The sequence below is a fragment of the Aedes albopictus genome, chromosome 1, assembly GCF_035046485.1.
Source record: "Aedes albopictus strain Foshan chromosome 1, AalbF5, whole genome shotgun sequence".
In the NCBI taxonomy this organism is placed as follows: Eukaryota; Metazoa; Arthropoda; class Insecta; order Diptera; family Culicidae; genus Aedes; species Aedes albopictus.
In genome coordinates, this window is record NC_085136.1 from 244,783,248 (window position 1) to 244,805,530 (window position 22,283).

At 42.1% G+C, this 22,283-nt stretch overlaps 2 protein-coding genes across 5 annotated transcripts in view; one reads left to right on the top strand and one right to left on the bottom strand.

The window, feature by feature from the left end:
• Positions 1-22,283, top strand: part of LOC109411881 (dedicator of cytokinesis protein 3) — a 681,785-nt gene that overhangs the window by 318,536 nt on the left and 340,966 nt on the right. The gene's annotated exons all lie outside the window — the stretch shown is intronic.
• LOC109412721 (innexin inx3) overlaps positions 7,424-22,283 on the bottom strand; it is a 138,314-nt gene continuing 123,454 nt past the window's right edge. For both annotated transcript variants that reach the window (XM_029860483.2, XM_019686343.3), the window contains exons 2-7: positions 12,500-12,712; positions 10,172-10,599; positions 9,994-10,110; positions 9,804-9,928; positions 9,418-9,743; positions 7,424-9,271 (exon numbers count right to left, since the gene is read on the bottom strand). In XM_029860483.2, the coding sequence (XP_029716343.1) occupies positions 9,231-9,271; positions 9,418-9,743; positions 9,804-9,928; positions 9,994-10,110; positions 10,172-10,599; positions 12,500-12,662 (1,200 nt within the window). In that variant the 5' untranslated portion in view covers positions 12,663-12,712 and the 3' untranslated portion in view covers positions 7,424-9,230. The remainder of the gene's footprint in view (positions 9,272-9,417; positions 9,744-9,803; positions 9,929-9,993; positions 10,111-10,171; positions 10,600-12,499; positions 12,713-22,283) is intronic.

A 22,283-nucleotide genomic window follows, 5' to 3' on the forward strand; every position in this document is an offset into this window, starting at 1 on the left:
AATTTTCATTCTTTTGCCAAGATTCGCACAGCCGAGCGCTCGGCAATCCCAATTTAACTGAGATATCATCAAAAAGCTAAGTTTATTCATAGCAGCACCCATGGGTACCGCTAGCATCAAACATTAAACGTCAAGCGTTCAGCCGAGATTTCAGCAAACGAACTTTAACCGAGATTTGCACAGCCGATCTCGACATTCTGTTTTAAGTGTGTGCTACTACTTCCTCCTTCCAAATCTTGGTAATGACCCAGTGTAGTGCTCTCACCAGTGCTTCTCCGTATTTCAAAAGCTCACTTGGTAATAGATCTGCTCCAGCGGCTTTGTTGTTTTACAACCGGCCAACCTCATCCTCAATGTCTTGGAAGTTAGGGGCTGGAAATCTTTTGCCCTACGCACGTATTCCTAGATCTATTACTACGCCACCTTCGGTGTATGCAACGTCACCATGGAGGTGCTCATCGTAATGCTGCCGCCACTTCTCAACCACCTGACGCTCGTTTGTGAGAAGGTTTCGGTGATTGTTTCGGCACTCCATGTATTGAGTATACGAAAATAACGGAACAGTGGGGGGAAAGGGGGTCGGAAATGCCCGAAAACTGATGGACGTAATTTTTTAATGTTTTCATGAAGTTCTCATGAACCTTACCTCACGGCAGATGGCCTTTTGGCTCCACTTCTGTTTTTCGAATCAGTTTTCAAAATCGCTGAAAATCAATGAAAATGCTATACAGTCAAACCTTTATGAGTCGATATCAAGGGGACCATCAACTCATAGAAATATCGACTCATAGAACGTTCTCAATACATTTTTTTTTAATCTGAACAAGGACAAGTATGATTGTCCTCTGAATTCATATCAGAGATGACCCAGGTAACAATTGAATGCTGTATAAACGTTTCTCCAACCTTTAGCTGATTTGAAGATCATTGAAAGGCTGTTTTAAGGCTTAATATGCGCCTAATCAGTAATCAATTAAATTGATTAATTGTGTGAAAATACACAACTCTATGCTTATTCTCGAAAACAAGAACATTATTTATTGTGTCTGAATATAGACAAGATCATAAGTTGAACTAAGCCTGTATTGGGACTGAAGAAGCGATGTGGACTTCACAAAAATAAGCTTGGGTCAGCTGTCGGAAAATATTTGAATAAAGATTGAACAACAGATGATTAAGTCTGTATGTTGGTGTATGTTTCAAAGCTAGTTACACAGATGAATAATATTCTCTTCAACTTGATATTCAGCCATCTACGCATTGCTAATTGAAGAGGTTGAACAAGCTATACTCCAGACCAACATTCAGCTATTATTGTGTTCAGTCACTGACACCATTACCCAACCATTCTTCATCTATTCTCACTGTTCAGCTTTGATTGTTACGTGGGGATTCCATTGTATTTGATGTGACAGTATTCAAAATTCTGTGAAATATCAGATCAAACCAAAATCGCACGTAAGAGCATGAAATGCTCCGGGAATTGTAACTTTCGGTTCTGAAACAAATATGTATAATTTTATGAACTTCTGGTGAGCGGATAATGGAGAATTAAGAGCATGGTCATTGCCGCTTCATAGCAGCATTTCTTACTCAGCCGCTAGAAGCCAGAACAAACGCCAGAACTACCAGCTAAGCACACAACTCTTAGCTGGCGGTTTTTGTCTTGACTCGTGAAAGCATGAGGTAGGAACTTTTAAGGACCAGAGCTATGTTGAACGCCCTTCTTATGGACTAACCGTTTTGCAGCTCATACGAGGGTATGCGGGTGCTCCCGATGAAATTGAGAGATCTACTACATGTACCGAGCTTTCAATCGCAAGTGCCTCTTCGTCGCTGGGTCATCACCAATTGTATCGGTTTGTGTTTTCTTGTTGTTTGTTGTTGCTTGTTTTTTTTTTTTCGACCAGATCGCAGAGTCTAACACCAACTACCTGGAGGGGCCCAATAGGTTTGCCGAAGTAAATCCTCCCAGCATACAACCAAAGTCCCCACCGAGGTTGGTTACTTGATGTTCCCTAAGGGTGCTCGTATCCTTCCTCGGAAGTTCCTCTGAAAGATGGAAACAGCCTCGAGAAACTTTTTTGAGAATTTGTTTGACAATTGCTTCAATATTTTTTACGGAAATTTATTCGCGAATTCCTCTGGGTATTCAACTAGAACATCGTTTCCCAAACATATCAGTGGAGACCTACAGTCTGTCGTCACCCCGCTTTTCATAGAAAAATCGAAGCGTGCCTGCAAACGGTTGAGAGGTCGCGAAGCAAAGTTTAGGAAGCGATGATCTGGAACTTTCATCAAAGAATTTCCCAGGATTTACACAAGATATTCCTCTAATAGTACCTCCGAGTGTTCCTCCCAGAGTTTCTGAAGTATTCTTCTAGTAATTTCCAAAGAAACTCAGCTAAATCTTTGAGTATTTACTGTAAGAACTCCCTGAAGAACTCCCGGCGTATTCTTAGCAAAACTCCTACTGTTCCTAATAATGGTCTTTTCATAACTCTCGTCGAAACTTCTTTCGGTTTCGAAACAGAACTCCTGAGAAAACGAGAACCGAGAGAATTTTGAAATATTTCCCAGAAAATTTGCTTTAAAATCCCAGAGGATCTTGTAGAAGATTCCACGAAGGAACTTCAAGATTACGTAGGAACTAATGAAAAAAAAAAATGAACAGAAACTTTTAGCAGTACACTGATGAAGTTCTAAATCGGACTCGATTTAGTAGGATCGGGCCCGAATATCCGGAGATGCGTTTCCAACCTTCCCAAACATATACCTGGCGAACGGAAAACTAGAAAGCTGAAATTTTGACGTAAAATCAACTGTGATTTGAATTTCAGCTTTGTACAGCATTCCGTTTGCTTAATATATGTTTCGGAAGTTCCAAAACGTGACTCCGGATAACCGAGTCCGGCCCGTAATTCAAAGACGAATTTGTGGAACCATTTCTGGAGTTACTTCCTTCCTTGCAAATTGTCGGAGGAACTAATGGATTATTTCTGGAAGAATTTCCAGGGCAACTCTTGGAAGAATTCTTGCAAAACTTGTGGAAGAATTCGTGAGGGAACTTTCGGAATAGATCACGGGTAACTTCTGCTAGAATCCTTGGAGAAACTTCTAAATTTTGGAAAGATTGTTGAATGAAGAATATCCGGGAGAACTTCCGAAGAAACTAGTGGATGAAATTTCTGAAGTCTTGCCTGAAGAATTTCCGGAGAATTTCGAGATAAACTGCCGGAAAATTTTCCAAAGAACTATCCAGATCAGCGGTTTTCAGATCGTGCACCGCGGTGCACTGGGTGCACCGCAAAGCTTTGCCAAGTGCACCGCGAAAGTTCTTTTGAATTGTGACATGCATCAAATTTGATGAACAATACTAATATTTTTTATTATGAGTTGATTGTTATGTTATATTCGAAACAGTAAATGTACGAGACCTTCATGAAAGTGAGAGCAAAACATCACTGCTGCTAACAATTCTTAGTCCATAGACAAATGCGTAGATGAATCCATAATGAATGCAAGGTATCTTGCAGAAATTCACTTGATGTATGTTTGAATATCTAAAAGATTCTGGCTTGTATTTCTGAGAAGCCTAAAAGGAATATCTCAACTATTTTTCAAATCATCAAGCAAGCAACTTTTTCTTGTGATTTATTGGGAATTTTCATTAGAACTTCATGAGAAGGCCAAAGAATCTTAAATTGATATTCTTAAAATATGTTCTAAAACAGCCGGCCATTTTTTAAATAATTCTACAATACTTTTCCAGAAATTGCGGTACAATATTTACACCAGTAATCGCCAAGGATCAATAAGGAGCTCCACCGAATTAACTGAATATTTTTTTATTACCAGGCACGAATGTCGCCAGAAAACAGAATTGCAGTTCGTTGAAAAAAAAAATGAAGAATATTGTTCAAAAATTTCTAAGAATCACAAATCAGAGTGAGAGCCATATCAACATGCGAGAAATATCAAACATTACGTTAGAAAACACAATAACATTTGTAGCTAACTTCATTTTTTAATAAGTGCACCGCGCAGCAATTTATTTCTAAAAAGTGCACCGCGAGACAAAAGGGCTGAAAACCCCTGATCCAGATGATCCAGATAAAGAATTGTCATAGTAACTCATGGAAAAGATCACGGATGAGCTTCTGGAAGAAAAAGAATTCTCAAAGAAACTTATCAGCGTGATCACAGAGGAAGTTTTTCAAGCTTTCCCTAAGCAATTCTTAATCAAATATTGCGCGGAAGCCTCAGGAAATTCTCGGAGAAAATCCTGATTTACTACCAAAGCTATATTACATGGAACAGTTCCCAAAGAGTCACGGGGAACATTAAGAAGAATTCCGGAAGACTCCCCTAGAGGAATTCCTAATGGACCTTCTAGAGGAACTCCCGGTAGAACTCATACAGGTATTCCCAGTGGAACTCTTGAAGAAACACCACTTGGTACATCAACAGGTATTCCCGGTGGAGAGGAATCCTCGTTCAATTTCATATGATGTTCGTAGGATAAGCTCCAAGAGAAATTTTCAGTGAATCTCCGGGAGTTCCCGGTAAAACTTCTAGAAGATATCCCATTGGAATTCCTGGAAAAATTCGCAGCGTTATTTCTAGAGGAATTCCCGACGAAACTGCCAGAGGAACTGGCGACGTTTCTAAAAGATCCTCTCCGGGCCAAAGTTTACAAATTTACAGAATTTTGTTTGGAAAAATATCTACGAGAGGAAGGGGGCGGGGGATCTGATGACCAAACATGAGTCTATGTATTTTATGGACAGCGCCCTAGGGAAACTCCCTGCGGATCTTCTGGAGGGACTCCGACCGGAACACCTGGACGAATTCCTGCTGGAGCGTACATAGAAATTCCCTTTGAATCTTCCAATGGAATGTTTTCCCTCGAGCATGAACCCTCATGATTTTCGAAAATCCTATTTATTTCAGAACTGGAACTCTTCTGCTTTCAGCGGTGTGCTAGTAGCGGTATCAACCAGTTACCTGCGGAGAAGAAATTACTTTGGGTATCATTGTGTTTTGCCTGGGAGGGACGGAATATTAACCAGGGGGTTATAAGAAGATACTGTTTCTTAACGCGTTATTTTAATTAGTCTAATCTAATTCGGCATTAACATGTCTAAAGGGTCTAACTCGTTTTGTAAACAAACATTGTTTCTGTCGCTGTAGGGTCTATCTCGATCCACCCACGCATCTGGGGGCCGTTATCAGAAAGATCTATCTTCGCTCTTTCTGATAACGGCCCCCAGATGCGTGGTCGGATTGAGATAGACCCTACAGCGACAGAAACAATGTTTGTTTACAAAACGAGTTAGACCCTTTAGACATGTTAATGCCGAATTGGTAGTGCTGCCAAACCACGTGTTTTTTGCTCTACAGCTGTTGCGTTCGAAGCAACAACAATGCGCCTTTGGGTAGGCAACCACGTTTTCTTCAAAAATCTACAGCTGTTTTGCGCGCATCATCGCAGGCAGCAGCTGATTCTCCCATATCTCGATGTTAGATCGAACGGGTCAAACGTGCAAAGACGATCAGATGATGGCACATTGAATTTGTGGCATTCAATCATAGATTAGGTGTTGGTTGAGTAAAATTTTAGGATTTCAAACTCAATGCATATGCCGGGATATCAGCACTATAACTTTTGCCGAGATCCACACAACCTAGCATTTAACAAACAACTAATTATACCGAGATCAAGGCAATTGTTACAGTTTAAAGCCTGTATCCGCTATATTCGGGACACAGATATACAGCTGTTACTCTGCAATAGATACATTAAAATTGTTCAAATTTTGCCTAATAACATCTTAAGATGTGTTTATTTCACTTACAAAATTTCATGTGAATCGGTGCAGTACTTTTTGTTCTAGCAATGAAACAGTTGAACGCGCGCAATTGAATTTTGTACAGCCCCTAGTTTTGCTTGTCAGCGCTGTAACTTTTAAATTTGGCAAAGGAAATGGCTGGAATTTTGAACACAATTCTCTCAATCTGCATTCATTGCATAGGCAAAATTTCAAAAAAATCGATGCACTATAAACAATTTTATAGTCGAAACTTGTATTGGGACTGAACGTGATTTTAGCCCCTTAGACAGCAATGAGTCAGCACAATTTATTGTTTCGATTGTACTATTGAAAGTACTATACCAATAATCATCAAATTTTGCAGGTATAATATACACATAATCAGCTACCTTCTGTGAAAATTTAATGAAAATTGGCAGAGAAATTTAAAAGTTATGAATAGACAAACATCGTACATGAAAAACACGAAAAATTTTCACTGACACTCACCCATATCAACACCAGTAGCTTTCAAATCAATTGATCAAAGATGATGAAATTTTGCAAGAAGGTGTCTCTATAAGTATCATAACTGCTAACGAAATTTCATATTTATGATCACAGAACTTTGAACTGTAGCGTTAAAGAAACATCTAGTATGCGAATGAAAATTGGCCATGATTGTACAAAATGCGTTAAACCACGTCTGTTTGTTTTTCATCCACAGTTAAAAGTAATGCATCGATTTTTATGAAATTTGGCACACATAATAAACATACACCAAAGAGTTCTCAGTCAATTTTTTGGCCAATTTTACAGATTAATTACAGAGCTACATCCGTTCTTCTGTGTCCCGATTATTGCGGATACAGGCTTTATTTCTGATATTTGACATTCGTTTGGCTGAGAATCAGCTAACAAACATCACTTCTTGTGAGATCCAGTTGAAAAGTTTCTTTGAAGTTTTCCCCGGTAATTCGTTCGACAACACTCCTTGTCAAATTAGCGAGGTAGTACGGAACTTGTAATCTTACAGTAGCCATAATACCGTAAGGCCGCTAATTCCCGCTCATTAATAGTTATTTGACTCTGTCCATAAACTACGTAGACTCATTTTTGGCCATCTCAGACCCCCCGTCCCGCCTCGTAGACTTTTGCCCATACAAAATTTTCGAAATTTGTATGGAGCGTAGACTTTGACCAGTAAACATAGATTTAAAAACATGAATACTGCTATAGAGATAAGTGACATTTCAACACACGAACACTAGCGCAAATTTTTCCTCACACAAAAGTGCACGCCGATTGAAAGGCTATTCAGATTGCATATGCAAATATTAGCCAATCGAATTGGGTAAAACGGGTAAATAATGATAAAACTAACGTCCGGGGTAAGAGTGCAAATATTTTCCTCGCAGTTTCACAACTACATCTACAAAAAAGGCACGCATACATTTGCACGTGATTACCACTATTCCCGGCCACGGTAATCTTCCTTACCATAACTTGGGCTAGAGTTATAATATGGTTCAGGTCACATAGGTAAATCTCTTAGTTTAATAATTCAGGGTTTATTTTCGGCACAAGAAATATCTGAACTTCCATAACACTCTTATTAAAAAATGATATTTATTTCCTCTAAATTTCGATCTTATCACAATAAAATTTCTCCTTATTTTGCAAGTTTGAGATATAAACTGAGATAGGTTCTGTCTTCTGTCTGCCTGTTTAGACGCAGCAGCAGCCGCAGCACCGGAATCTGGTGCCGTAACTACTGCATGCAAAAGGAATTCTCGTTTCTGTGTGTTGTCGACAACCTTGATGGAATTTCACTTGTATAGCTATGTACTACTAACTGTCTTTTGTGTTTTGTGTTGTTGAGTCAAAATAGGACCAAAAACTCTAGGGGGGAGAAGTGAAGATGAAATGAAAAAAAAATCGGTTTCTACTTACTAGCAAAAGAAAATGTGTGACCACTTCTAGAGTAGAACGAGGGTTGGCTTCCCTCTTTCTATTCACTTACAGTTCTAATGAGATGAAACTTCCTTCCCGCGTTCGGCTGTCTGTCTATAAACTTCTTGTTATAATCGTTATGTATGTATGTAAAATTAGTTCACGACGCTATAAGGCAGCTTTTTCCGTACTTTTTAAAATTGTTCTACCTACTAAAACAAGACAAAAGTGTGGGGATGAGTTGCGTTGGGTTAGAAAATGGGAAATGCGGCGGGGGTCTTCGAAGGATAAGTTGGAAAACGTTTTAAGGTTATGTTGATTTTGTTTCTCAGTTTCCGTGTTTTGGGCTGATTGATAAATGCGCGTTTGTTTGTAAAATGAACTACTTTGAGCACTACTACCGCGTCGTTCTCGGGCGTTGACATTGTTGCACTTGGTTGGGATGTTGCACGTGTTGCGCTCTCACGCTCTCACTCTAACATTTCCGATTCGATTATAATTGTTTACTCTCTATAGCCTATTGTTTTTGTGTGTTAGTTGGATTGTATGCGTATGTGTTTGTGTGTTCCCGTGGGATTATGTTTTATTGTCTCTTACGATTTATGGCAATTCGTTTTATTCTCTTGTATCTATAGTTAAAAAAAGTATTATGTATCATTCGAAATAGTGCTTCCGGTGATTGTCTTTCATCTGTGCTAAACGCTTACTATCACGATTGACGTTTGGAATAATACTAAATGCGCTCATTTTTTTTCTCAGTGTAAACCCTAGAAAATAGATTTTTGATTGATTGAATAGATACACGCTAAAATTTAAAGTAGTATTCGAGGGCTAAATTCCTGGAGGTTATTCACTTACAGTTTCGCTTTTTAAATAGAGACAGTCTTGTCATTTTCAAAGATTCCTCAATTGACGTTTAAAATTTTGACAGAAATCGCACGTAAAATGCTTCGTGTACTTGGCTAAAATCCTACCGATTAAAATACAAATATTCATGTATAGTTAGCTCCTCTGAAGTTTGAATTCTATCTGGGAACCGCAAAAAATTCGGCTCCCTTCGTATATTTAAAAACAAACAAAAAATGCTCTCGCTTTCCTTCTCTCTGTTTTGCTCGCGCTCGCACTACTCTGACAAGACACTTCCTTTCGCACACTCATCGTCATCGCCGAGTTCCTAAAATTCTCTGTCTTCCTCTGTTCCTGTTTGCCTCGGGAATGTAGTAGCGTCCTATCTAAAGCAATCCTTCCACCTTGCACCCGCACTCTCTCGCTCCGTGTTAGTCTCTTCCTCTATCGCGCTCTCTTTCGCTCCGGCATCACTCACTCATTCCAGGTTTCCTGTGTGTTGACTTCTTCCTGTTTCCCTTTGTTCTTCTAATGCTTTCTAAAACACAGCTTTTGCTCTCTCTCTTTCTCTCGATTCGTAGTATGTGTGTCTATGTATGTGTGTGTTGGGTAGTTGATCTAGGCTTCGTATTCCTGGTGCATCGCGGCTTTCTCCTTGTCTGTGAAATCGGAAATCGGAAAATAGGCATGTTACCGGGGGGAATTGGGCTTTTGGAAAAAACTTTGCAATTGCAACTTGGAAGACTACGTTCGGGTGGCCAAATTTGTGGGGGATTTTCCTAGGTTCAGATAGCAGTATCTTTACCGTATTTTCCAATTTCCGGATAGATGGGAGCCATCTCGAGGGTGGACGGCGCCGAGGGCGTATCGCCCGGTCGGTCCTCGTTCAGGTGGTTCATCAGCGACGACAGCACCTCGCCGTAGGACGTCACGTTGATGTTCTGCCCCAGCAGGTGGATCATGAGGAAATCTCCGATCTGGATCCGGCGCACCAGGTTCTCGATCTGGTTGGCCGTGGCCGAGCGGAAGCGACGCTTGAGGGCGGCCTCGCGCGTCGTAGGCATCATGACGATGGCCGCCGAGTAGAGGATGGCCAGCCCGGACAGGATCGACAGCAGGATGAACCAGAACCTGCGGGTGGAATGTGGAGGTTAGATTTGAACTGCAGGGGTGAGGTGTTAGCGTACGTACCACAGGAAGATGTAGATCTTCTCGTTCAGGATATTCAACGCCAGAACGCAGAGGGCATCGTGCTTCTGGATGCTTCCGGAAGCTCCGTATTTGTGGAAGGTACACTTGGTCACACGAGGGAATATCTGCAATTGGGAAGACTCCGGTTAAAGGGAAGCTGTTGAGGTAGTCTACGCTTGAGAATACGAACCTCGATCATGGGATCCGAGCGGTTCTCCTGATCCATGTCGCTGAACTTGAGCACATCGGAACCGTAGGTTAGGAAAGCACCGCCGAGGAACTTGTCCACGAAGAAGATGTTGCCGACCTACCAGGAAGGGATCGATTTAGTGGATTTTGTTAGATCGTCGCTGGAAGGCTCTACTTACCACGTTGATGAAGTTCAGCGCCTCACAGATGAAGTACCCGAACGAGTAGCTGTTGTGCGTATTGAGAGATTCGTACAGGTACCGCACGAGCCGACCCTGGCGTCCTTTGCGCTCGTCCGGGCCGATGATCGTGTTGCCTCGGAGCCCGTCGGAGATCATGCGCATCTTGCCCTCCTCCCAGTTCTTCCAGATCCAGTGGGGCATGTAGAACAGGAGGCCCTGGAAAAAGAGCATGAACGGCACCCACTGGTAGTAGCTGTGGTACGTCCGCTCCTGGTTGTACTCGTTGCCGAGGCCGGAGTGCGCCACCGAGGTGCCCACCGGTCGGCCGTGCTGGCCGGGCAGCGTGAAGGTGTACGTAATCCAGCAGTACGTGTTGATCACATGGCCGGGGATGGCGCCATCGTTGATGCAGGAAATAGGATCACCTGGGGAGGGATGAGGAGGTTAGTTTTTTTCAGGCTAAACTTACGTCTACGGTCTACGAGATGCTCTTGGTCATCCAAGCTATCCCGGAGTTCTGAGCATAAGATCTGAAGTGGTAAATGTTTCGATTTAAGCTTTATGAAGTTCCGTTATATGCTGAACTATGTTCTAGAAATCTTGTAGATGATCAACGGACCTAATGAAATTGTCCGGAACATTCCAAACTATCCAAGAATTTATATCTTTACGACTACAATGATAACATACACTTCTTCGGTTACACAAAGGTGCGTTACTCAATCAATCACTAGTGTTGGATTTCCGAACAGCTTTACATCTACACTACAACTGCAGCCGTTACATTGGTCATTCTGCTGCACATAGTTACACTACATAGTCAGCCACTAATGGTGGATCTCCTAGACGCTCAGGCGCTCTATCAGAGTAGTACTTGTAGCGTTTTCAAAGCCGTCAGAATTTTTTGGTAAGCACTAGATCATCGAAACTGGTCTAGAGCTCAAAATCGAAGCATCACATCGGTAACGATTCGCTGTAGGGAGTAACGTTACCTAATCAACCGTGTGCGGTGGAACACACCGCAGGTCGAAGATACTTTTGAGATATTCTAGGACTTCCAAACTGTGCTGGAGTTTTACTTCCGAACACACAGATTAAACTCTGTCTGTAGACTAGTAAAGGCAACATCAACTGCTGTAAAAGAGTCTGAGGATCATTTTTCTTGTTAACTAGATCATTTTGCTGGCAGTGACAGCTACAATACTACTACATTTCTACTTTATCGACGCTTGTTCCTATAGGTTCACCCGAGGGGAAGTCTTTAGATCTTGCCATGGGTTGTTGCTCCAAGAAGCTCAGAACCAAGTTGCCAAGTTTCTCAAAGCTGATTGAAGGTTCATGTGTCGACTTCACTCAAAGTAGTTGGGGCAGGCAGTTGAACCATAACTATCTTGCCGCGTACTATAACTTAGTATACCATGGAAGAAACTGTTAAAAATGTGTCTAGATCAGTTATTGTATGAGCTTCCGGAAACTCAAAACAGTTGTGAGATGTAGATAAAGGGTATAAATGTTCTACATACAAGGCGTTATTCATAGCTACGTAGGCTTCGTGGCCGTGCGGTTAGCGGCGGCAGTCGTCTAGGCGTATCGTAAGCCTCGGAGTGTGGGTTCGATTCCCGCTCCAGTCGGTGGAAACTTTTCGTCAAAGAAAAATTAATCACTGAGCCACTGGGTGTCATGTGTGTTGTCCGTTGTCTAATGTAAGTAATGTGTTCAGTCTGTGCAGCCTCTGGCTGAAGACGGTGTGAATTGTCTTTAAGAAGCTACCACTAAATCGTAAATTCTTGGTTCTGAGCCCCACTATATTTTGGATGATTTTGAAGCAGCAGATCATAAGGTCTGGCTATCGGGAGTGTTCTAATGACTTACAACATCTGAAATGTTTTTTATATATTCACAATACTGACACAATATAAACAATACTGTAGACATAACTTTCCAATTCCTGAATACTTTGGATAGCGCCGACTCGCCGACAACATAGGAGCCGGGCTACCGAACAACTGTGTGAAGTTCCAGTATAGTTTGGACGACCTGGCAAAGCTCAAAACTATTATGAAATGTAGATAGTGGGTGTAAAGGTTTGACATACTTAACGTAGTTCGTGGCGAAAACATTACCATTACAGTCGTAGACTCTTGGTTTTGAACTCCACGATAGTTTGGATGATTTGGAACCAACAGATCTTAAGTTCTAACCCTGGGGATAGTTATGAAGACCTATAGCCTCTCAAAAAGCTCAAGATTCACTCAACTTCGTACGGACACTGTAGATATAGTTGCCCAGCTCCAGAACACTTTGGATAACGGGTATCATACTCACCGATCAGATTGTTGGCCGTCACGAGCACGCAGCACAGAAACAGCACAGCACTGGTTAACCGGTAATGACACCGGAACACCATATTGTCGATGATGGCCTTATCGATCAGATACCGGACCTTGATGAAGCCGGCCACCGACGAGACCAGTCCGAACACAGCCATGGTTAGGTGTCTCTACAGGAAACTGTTGCGCGCGAAGATGTTCACCAAATCTGTAGAAGCAAGAAAAGAGGTTATTACTAATCTGGAAAGATCACTAGGGCACGCTGTAAAAAGGAAGAGATTCGTTTGCTCTGTGCCTGTCACGCTAGCAATTATCTGTCGCTGTCGCAATGTCGCGCACTAATCCGGCCGTTGATCACATCAGACTGAACGCCAGAGATGCTCCGTTGATATCTTATCCACGTGACGAGGTCGACCCGGTTGATTTAGGGCTCTCATTGTTCATACACGGTTTACACGGCAACGAACACCGACTGTGCGCGAGAGATGACGCGAATGGGATTGCGCGGCCATCCTCGATCTCCAATCCAATCCGATCTCTTCAATGTCAAATCCATTGACAGCGTTCCCCCTTGTGTACTCGAACCCGTCATCCACCTTGAAGTGGAGCACTTGCACACGCCGTCGCACAGCTTCGAGTCTCTCTCTTATCACCGACCGACACTCTTAGCCGCGCGGAATTATGTTTTGTTTTCATTATAAACGGCTAAGCCGCAAACTCGACGCAGCTCAGCTCCACAGTCCAGCCTCGTTGTCGTCGCTACGCCTCCACGAACTGAATTGTTCTAAATGACCGACATGGTCACACCCAGCTGCACACTCGCACTACCGACCGTTCGGGTTTGCAATTTTCTCATTGATTGTGTCCCCGGCTCTGATGAATACGCCGGGAAACGGGTTGCGGCGGCGGCGGTATGGTACACAAAAGCCGCACGATCAATGCACGATCAACGCCGCTGCGACACGAAGGCGCGGTTCAAGCAACAATACACCACAAGCGCAGCGACGACAACAATTAAGTCAACCGCACGCGTTAACTGCCAGCCATCGCATCCAGGCCGCAATTAGCTAGGCTAATGAGCGCGCGATCACCGCCCGTTATGTAAGCCTGTTACACCGGACGGACTCACGCGACTTCTAATCAGAACCTCGCGACAACGGCGAACGCGATCGACTTTGTTCCCGTGGTCGCCGGAGCTTATGGCGTCTTGGTCGTCGTGATCGTAGTTGTAGTCGTCGCACTCGGAAGAAAGGTCATCGCTTTCTTCTGTACGCACGCACGCGTCTAACTACGTTGAACTCTCCGTTCGTCCGTCCGCAGTTGAGGTCGTAAACATCCAGCTCCCGACGACAACACTACTGGAGCCGGGCTACCGCGAACGACTGAATGAATGTGATCCATTCAACTCACAACGTCGTACGCCCACCACTGACTGCTGGTTTCCTAATTTACTCGTCGTCGTTACAGAAGCGCAGGGCTTGATGGTTGTAGCACATGTGGTCGCCGCCGTTCGTCTTGTATGTCTCCGTGTACCACGTTCTAGGCAGTCAGTGGTGAGACGATACTCGTCGTCTGTGGCGGCGGTGTTTGGAAAGGAAGAGAACGTCAACGATAGAAAACGTTCTAGGCAGTCAGTGGTGAGACGATACTCGTCGTCTGTGGCGGCGGTGTTTGGAAAGGAAGAGAACGTCAACGATAGAAAACAGTTACTTTGAGTGATCCCGAGTGGAGAATGGTTCTGTTATGTTTACGATGCTGTGTTGTATCATTGCGTTCTTTAGAAATTTTTGCTCGGGATTTCATAAGTGTTCTCGTTCAGTTGCAGTGGGGTGACGCGGCTGTCAAACTCGGTACATCGCCGCTCCACCCAACACCATTTTGGGTACGGCGCGTTTTGGTACCCACTTTCTGGTCGGTTTACCCTAACTTGCTCCTGATTTTCGGGTGTGTGGCTCGTGTGTTGCTAGTGCTTATTTCAGAAATTACACATTCCAAACGAAATCGTTGTTTTTGATGATTGTTTCTCTTTCCTTATCACTTTGCACGATATTATATGTAGCAGCGAAGCAGTGTCGATGTTTCCAGCGCATTTTTTCCATGAATTAAGCAATCAAAACAAAAACATTGGACGCCATGTTGAATTGAATGCTGGGTAGATGATTCTGGCCCTTCGTCATCCCCCTGTTCAGTTGTAAGCTCATGTATATACCGTCTACCCTCGTTGGTTTGAACGACACCTCATGCAAACCAACGGGGTTTATTTTTAATTTGAATTTCTAGTAACCCTGTGGGCATCGAAAAACACACTGATGGTAACCCCTTTTGCTGTTTTGTTTTGATTCTGCGTTGCGTTTCACCCTGTTCCATGAGCAGAATGACGTTTGAACCATTTTAATTTTAACGATGTGCAGATTAGAGGGGGTCAAATTAAAAAGTGTTCAGATTAGATACGGTCAAACCAACGGGGGTAGACGGTAGTAAGGTTAATGACTGCTTGGGATATTTCAGTGGTTGAATGATCTGACAGTTTGACAGTTAATCGATACGATCGATCATCAAACGCATTTATCAAATGTCAAACAACGCAAGCCAGATGTCAAAAACGTCATTGAGCATGAAACGTCACTTTATCTAGCCGTTATAATCACGGCCTGTTTCTGATAGACGCAGGCGTGAGACGATACGGCGTCTGGCTTATGTCGATTGACTATTAATCGATAAGGTTGATCGACAATTTTATCGTTCAACTGTCAGTTTTATATTTGTATACGCATTTCATCACAACATCATCGCATTTCAACATTTCTACTCGGGTCGCTGGTTACTGCCGCCCGCTCATAATGATTTCGTTAAATGTCCACACATCTAGCAGCTGTTTCTATGGCATCACACTGCCCGTAACTAGGCAACTTCCTCATGTGTCGCCCATAACTTACAACAAAAACATGATCGTCCAATGCCTTCGTTGATAAATGAGCCCCCCAGCCGAGAAGCTGGAATCTTTGTTTTCCCACCATACATACATCCGAATGAGTGAGCAATACAAAGGAAGGAGGACAAAGCCCGCGTAATAGTTGTTTATCTCTGGATCTTTTCAAGAAGTGTAAGTTCTCTAGAACTCGGATGCTGCTGGTTGATGAAGGCCATGTGTCGGCCCGTATGCTCGTAAAACTGTCACAAACGTAGCGTGAACACACTAATCACACTTCCAGAATTATACCTCAATGTGTTCACACTACATATTGTGGGTTTAGCACTAAATTGATTTCCGAAAAAACTTCATTGACTTCCGCTGCCTTTCCTATGCGTTGAACATAACTTCGGAAGTAGTGCGCTTTACAGTAAATCTGGTTTTCTGTACAGCGCACTACTTCCGATGTAATGTTTAACGCATAGGAAAGGCAGCGGAAATCAATGAAGTTTTTTCGGAAACCAATTTAGTGCTAACGCCACAATACTGTGGAGTGGAGATAACAGCGAGAAATTCTGGTTGCGATGTCGTCATTCACGCACATTTCCTCCGTCGTCATGACTTCTACTCTACACATCACATCGCAATCGTTTTCAGCAACAACGTAACAATCGAATCGATTCTGTACCCACTCGTGTCTGATCGATTAGATTCGCGATTAGATTGTCGGGTACTGCAGAAATCGATTGCGGACTACGGAATGGATCCGCAGCACAGCAAGCAACGACGACGTCGTCGATTATTATGAATGACGTTGCGGCAATTGCTGCTGCGACCAATGTCCACAATCCAAGCAGGCCATGTTTATGATTAAGTACATACACCGAGCCGTCGTGTGAGCTCTGTCCGGTTGAACGTTCTTGGAAATATATGTTTCAGCGCGGAAATAACTAAGGGGTAGCTTTGATTCAAGCTGATTCACAATGTTGAAATGACAGTTTTGTTTTCTTTTTCGCAAATTCATTGATCACTGACCAGTCACTGTGCAGTTTGCAATTTCATAAATATCTTTTTTTTTGCCGTCGACTACGTGCATTCGTCTATTCTATAGTGAAACTGCTTGATCCCTAAAAGTCTATACGTTTGCAATATTTATACGGGAGTCATGTAAAATGCAAAAGCTCATTTTCTTCAGTGTAACAACAAAACTTTGAACAATGCATTGCTTCTCACGTGACGGAATACAGTAGACGTTCGATAAGTGCAACGACTGACAGCCGTCAAACAGTTGTCAGTTGCGGTTGGACGCAGCCAGAATGCACTCAAAAACATCGCAATGTAGCTGTAGTGCATCCGAAAAACATCGTAACTCTGTTGACGTTTTGGTTTTGACAGATGGCGGTGCGATAACTGCAAAATTGTTTCACTTAGCGGACTTGCAGTTAAAAAGCATTGCAGTTAAACCGTTTGCACCGGGCGAACGTCTACTGTAGTATGATATCTTCATCAACCAGATTTTCAACTATAAGCTAGTTCGTCTTCAGACCCACAGCTTTACTTTTCCTACGAACAAAGAAATCACTATCTCGATCGAGATCTTCAGTAGCGGGATTTGATCCTAGTTACTCGGTGTGCAAGGCATGCGCTTTAATCATCACACCAGATGCACTGCACACTACGGGTCGATTAAAAGCAGCCGATTTAATAGAATTTGGATGGTTTTGGACATTGTGACTAATTAACAGAATAGTGAAATCGTGCTCAAGAAGTGAATGCTAGATTTAGTGAAGTTTTCCATTACTTGCCACTAATGTAATTTTTAAATTTAAATCTTTGCTATTGCGTAAATTTCCGTTGATATTCGCGTAGCCATTTGACGAGGTCCATTATAGATTAAGCCAGGGCCAGATTTATAATTGTGAGAACCACGCGCCATCTTATTCTTTATTTTTTGTTTACAAAAAGGGGGCCGTACACAAATTACGTCACGCTTATAGGGGGGAGGGGGGGTTTTGCTGAGCGTGACAACCCTTACAAAAAATATTGAGGCCCCATACAAAAAGTGTGACATAGGGGGGAGGGGGGGTTGAAAAAGGTCGATTTTTGCGTGACATAATTTGTGTATCACCCCAAGGTTTTTCGAGCTCGCCCATAAACCACGTAGACTCTAAGGAGGAGTTGTTGATGGAATTTAAAAAATAAAAAGACCCGTAGCCCACGAAAAGATCTTACAAGGTTACCATACCGAGAAAATTCTTGACATTTGTCAGTTCATTTTGGCAGTAAGTTGAGGACATCAAAATCGGCAAGATTTCAAGATCTGGCAAGTGTTAAATGTTATAATGTAAACTAGAATCCACTTCAGTTTTTGTTCGCATCTCAGGCATGAAGTAAAAATGACAGCTTCTCAATGTAAGAAATTAAGAAACATGTCATTATGCTGTGAGAAATTTGCCGCTGAGCAGACATAAAGACAAAGCCGATCTTCTCGTGAACAACAGAGGCCTGAATGTATTCACACTTTTTCACTCGCGAGCTAACGAAGCTGATACGCACTCATCTGTGATTCGCGAAGCCGCTTTGAACATTTTTCAGTTTAAGGAATAAAGCATTTACATGGCTGACAGTTCTGCTTTTCAGGAACAATGAAGCACAAAACATTACTTACTGATGGATAATTACTTATTTTGCTATTGAAATCGCTCTAAAATGTACTTTCTGCACCTCCTCTAGTTCTTCGCGAATAAAATCTCATGAGTGTTTTTGTTTTGCTCCATCAGTATGCGAAAAAACTCACACACGGCTTACTCTGGGAACCGTCTGTGAGGAAGCCGTTTTTTGGTTTTTCACTCGAGAGTTGCTTTAGCATTCCTATCCCTGGCTGATTGTAACCGACCGTAATGAACCCAGAATAAAATTTTTGTATAAAAAAAACATTTGAAATCTTCTAGTTTCAACCATCAACTTGAAGGTCGTTTGTATTATTTACTCTCACTACCTAATGCTGTGCTACCAGCTTATCACGTTTACGTTTCTGATGTATTCCAAAATAGTTTACCGTATACCCTTGTTGGTTTGACCGCATCTAATCTGAACACTTTTTAATTTGACCCCCGCTAATCTGCACATCATTCAAACTAAAAATGGTTCAAGCGTCATTCTGCTCATGGAACGGGGTGAAACGGAACGCAGAACCAAAACAAAACAGCAAAAAAGGTTACCAGCAGTATGTTTTCCGATGCCCACAGGGCTACCAGATGTTCAAACTAAAAATGAACCCCGTTGGTTTGCATGAGTTGTCGTTCAAACCAAACGAGGGTAGACGGTATTCATATCCAAGTATGAAAAATGTCACGGAAAAATGTCATGACATTTTTCAATTTCCGTCACTTCCGACGTGAATTTCCATACGTTTACATCACAAATCCAGAATGGTGACAATTAATGAAGTCGTCGATAAACATTTCCAACTAGGGACGAAGAAATTAGTAAATAACAAAATGACATTTCCCATCCCTGTTACCACTCCTTGCTCAGTTGATTCATTGTGCAACCGTCATTGGTTCGGGTCAATCACGGAGTAGCAACCATAGATATGTGCAGTCAGTCTAAGCTAAGCTAAGCGAGAGCTCAGCTTTCCTATCCCTGTTACCATCCCTTACTTCACTTCCTATATCGCAAGTTACCGTAAAGATGTCCGTGACCGGGAATAGTGACATTTATGCTTTTGGTACCTAGTCTTGTTTAAAGTTGGACCAAGGCTAACTTCCCAGATTCCAAAATTGTACATAATAGGAGATCGGAACACATCCTATCAAAAACAAAGCTAATAAGCGCTGTTTTTGTTTTTTTTTTTTTTTTGATAGAATTGAGCACTCATGATAAAAACGGAAACAATCGGTGCTTCATTCGTCTGTTCTTTGAATAGTATGAACATAGGGGCACAGCAGGGGGAGCGACACTAGTTTTTCCAAGCCGAAAAACCCCAAAAAAGTCGAAAAACGACGAAAAAAATCGGTAAAATCCGCAAAACTTTTGCGAGTTTTAACGACTTTTTTGGTCTTTTTCTCGGCTTTTTTGAGGTTTTTTGGCTTGTCACAACTAGTGTCGCTCCCCCCAGGGGCACCGGTTGAACAAGGGCTCTCATACATCTAATTTAACATCAAACGCGATGATATATTTCTTCTCAATGTTACAGTGAGCCTTGTTTTGGTTCTATCTTGCCTTGTCTCAGTCTCACGAGCAGAATTACTGTAGCCCTCATTTCTTTTACAGCCGACAGGGTTTAATTCTGAAACGGTTGTTCAGTACTTTTCGATGAAAGGTTTTGGAAAGGTAAACAATCCTTTTTTACCTTACAAGTTTTGTTGTTTCGCACCCAATTTATGATAACGACATGTACTGTCAGATCAATGTAAAACGGCAAACATTTGTCCGTCCATGTCCAATGAACTCTTTAGCAAAAGTATTATAGAGTGCCCAACTGGACCTTCATTATAAAATGGCGAGGTTTTCTCGTAAATAGGGCTATTTTATGATTCTCACGCAGAGGAACTGGGTTTCCATCTCGCTCCCGACAAGCTCACAAAATGTGAGTTCTTCCTTCGGAAAGTAAAGCGTGGGTTCCGGGATGAACTAGCCATTCACTTGAACCAGCCTCGGCCTGAAAATCACTCTAATAAAGACGCCCAACCTATGAACTAGCCCCGGGTTAAAAAAAATCATATCATTTGATAAGTGACTTGAATTTGACTCACATGAATCGCGTATTTTGACGGGTAATTTCACTTAAGTGAGATGAATGCGTTTAAATTGAGCACGTTCAACTTTCGTTCATGTCAAGTGAGTTGCTCATGTGAGATGGATAGTGGTTGTAACGAATAGTACATTGGAACCTTATGAATGCACATTTTATTTTCCGTATCGGGCCCCACATTTGGGAACTAGATACGAACAATAAAAAGGAACATTACAAATGCACAAAACACAAACATGCAACACACAACATTAATTGTGCCCAGTTATCTGAATAGATAACGAAGTCCAATCCCAGGATGACGAGGTTTCATTATTGTTCTTGGTCCATCAGTCAATCCTGTGATCGTTTTTATTCTGGCGGATTGCCTTTTGTTTGCAGCGTTACTTGCTTACATAGCTTGTGTTTGGTCTAGGAATTTCTAATCCTAAGGGGGCATCCTAATTTGGGCAACAACACAAGACCGTCTACAATTTGATGTCCGTGTTAGGGGATGGCTTGCTTGTTTTGTACTGGATCGCTCCTGAAATGTTTGAAGCGCTACAAATGCACATTAAATTTCACAACAATTTACAAACGTAACATGGTGTTTACACGTTCAATTCGCATTCAATTGGGTATATTTCAATGGATTACATCAAGTTACTTGAACCATGTAAATCCGGTAATAACGTTAGAAGCCAAATTTCCACTGTCTGAAACTTTAAGACGCTTAAGCAACCAGAAATATGTATCATGGGTCACCCACAGTTATGGGTTATTCCCATTTGAGTGGCATGGTAAGCTGATTGACTAATAATTGTGACAGAGTGATCCATAATTGTGCAATCAATGTGTGTATATGGTTTACCACTGCTTAGTTGGTTTTCCTACTGAAACTGATGCTGGAGGAGAGGAAACAGTATAATACCTAGATAGTATAAACTAAACTGTTATCTTTTATTGACCAAAAAGAAGATTGTCTCAAATTAGGTGCCTATGTCAAATATAAGATAAAATTAATGACTGGTTCAAACAGACCGTTTTATCGCAAACTATAGTTGAGGTTTGTTGTCACAAAAACTGTCCCAAAATAACTATTATCTCTGATTGTAGATCATAAACATATGTACACAATCATGCCCGTATAGTTCAGTCGGCAGTCGCTCAGCTAGTCAGCAAAAGGCGTTCGATTCCCGGTACGATCCAAGAACTTTTTACAGTAAAAATTTCCTTGACTTTCCTGCGTATGAAGCATCTTCCTGTCCATTTCACGATATTCGAATAGAAGAATGATCATTAGCAAAAAAGCTCTCACGGTCATTCACTTGAACACTATTGTTGAGAAGCAGACTCCGTCCAAATATGGTTGACTCGACATTAAGGAAGAAGTCTTCAGTTTTCTCTTTCGACTCACTCTCGACTCACCGCCAACTTTCGTACTTTCCACTTATTCACTCTCAGTTCATGCTTGATTCAATCACTCTCTAGGTTTACTGTTGGCTCAATATCGACCTAGTCTCACTTTGTCTCGTTCTATACACCTGTGTTCTTCTTCTCAGTTTTTCTTGATTCTTGATCACAGTACTAATAGCACAGTTCACAAGTTACGTTCTGTTTGTTCTTGATTAGTACTTGTTTGCTTCTCGACTCGATTCATTCTCAGCTCTCTCTCTCTCTCGATTCATCCCCGATTCACTTATCGATTCACTCTCGACTCGCTGTACACTTACAGTGGAGTTAACCTGGTTCACTTTCATTGGCTCATCAATTGTCTGCTTACTTTGCACTCACTTTCACTGTTCTCGCTCCCCTTGTTCATTATTTCTCATTTTGTTCGAGGTATGGTTCTTCTTTTCTGCTTCTTCATGGAGTAACGTCCCCGTAGTGTTCTATAAGCACTTCCACAGCTGTTATCTGAGAGCTTCCTCTGCCAATGACCATTTGGCACTTGTATACCGTGTGGCAGGCACGAAGATTCACATACAGCTAAAGAAGTCAAGGAAACTTCCGTTTCCGAAAAGTTCTTGTACAAAACTCGGTATCTTAAGCATAGGGTCGCCCTCGCGTGCTTCGGCTCTCACTACCAGGCCTGCTAAATATCAGTGTCAGTGCCTGTTTTTCAGCTGAAAA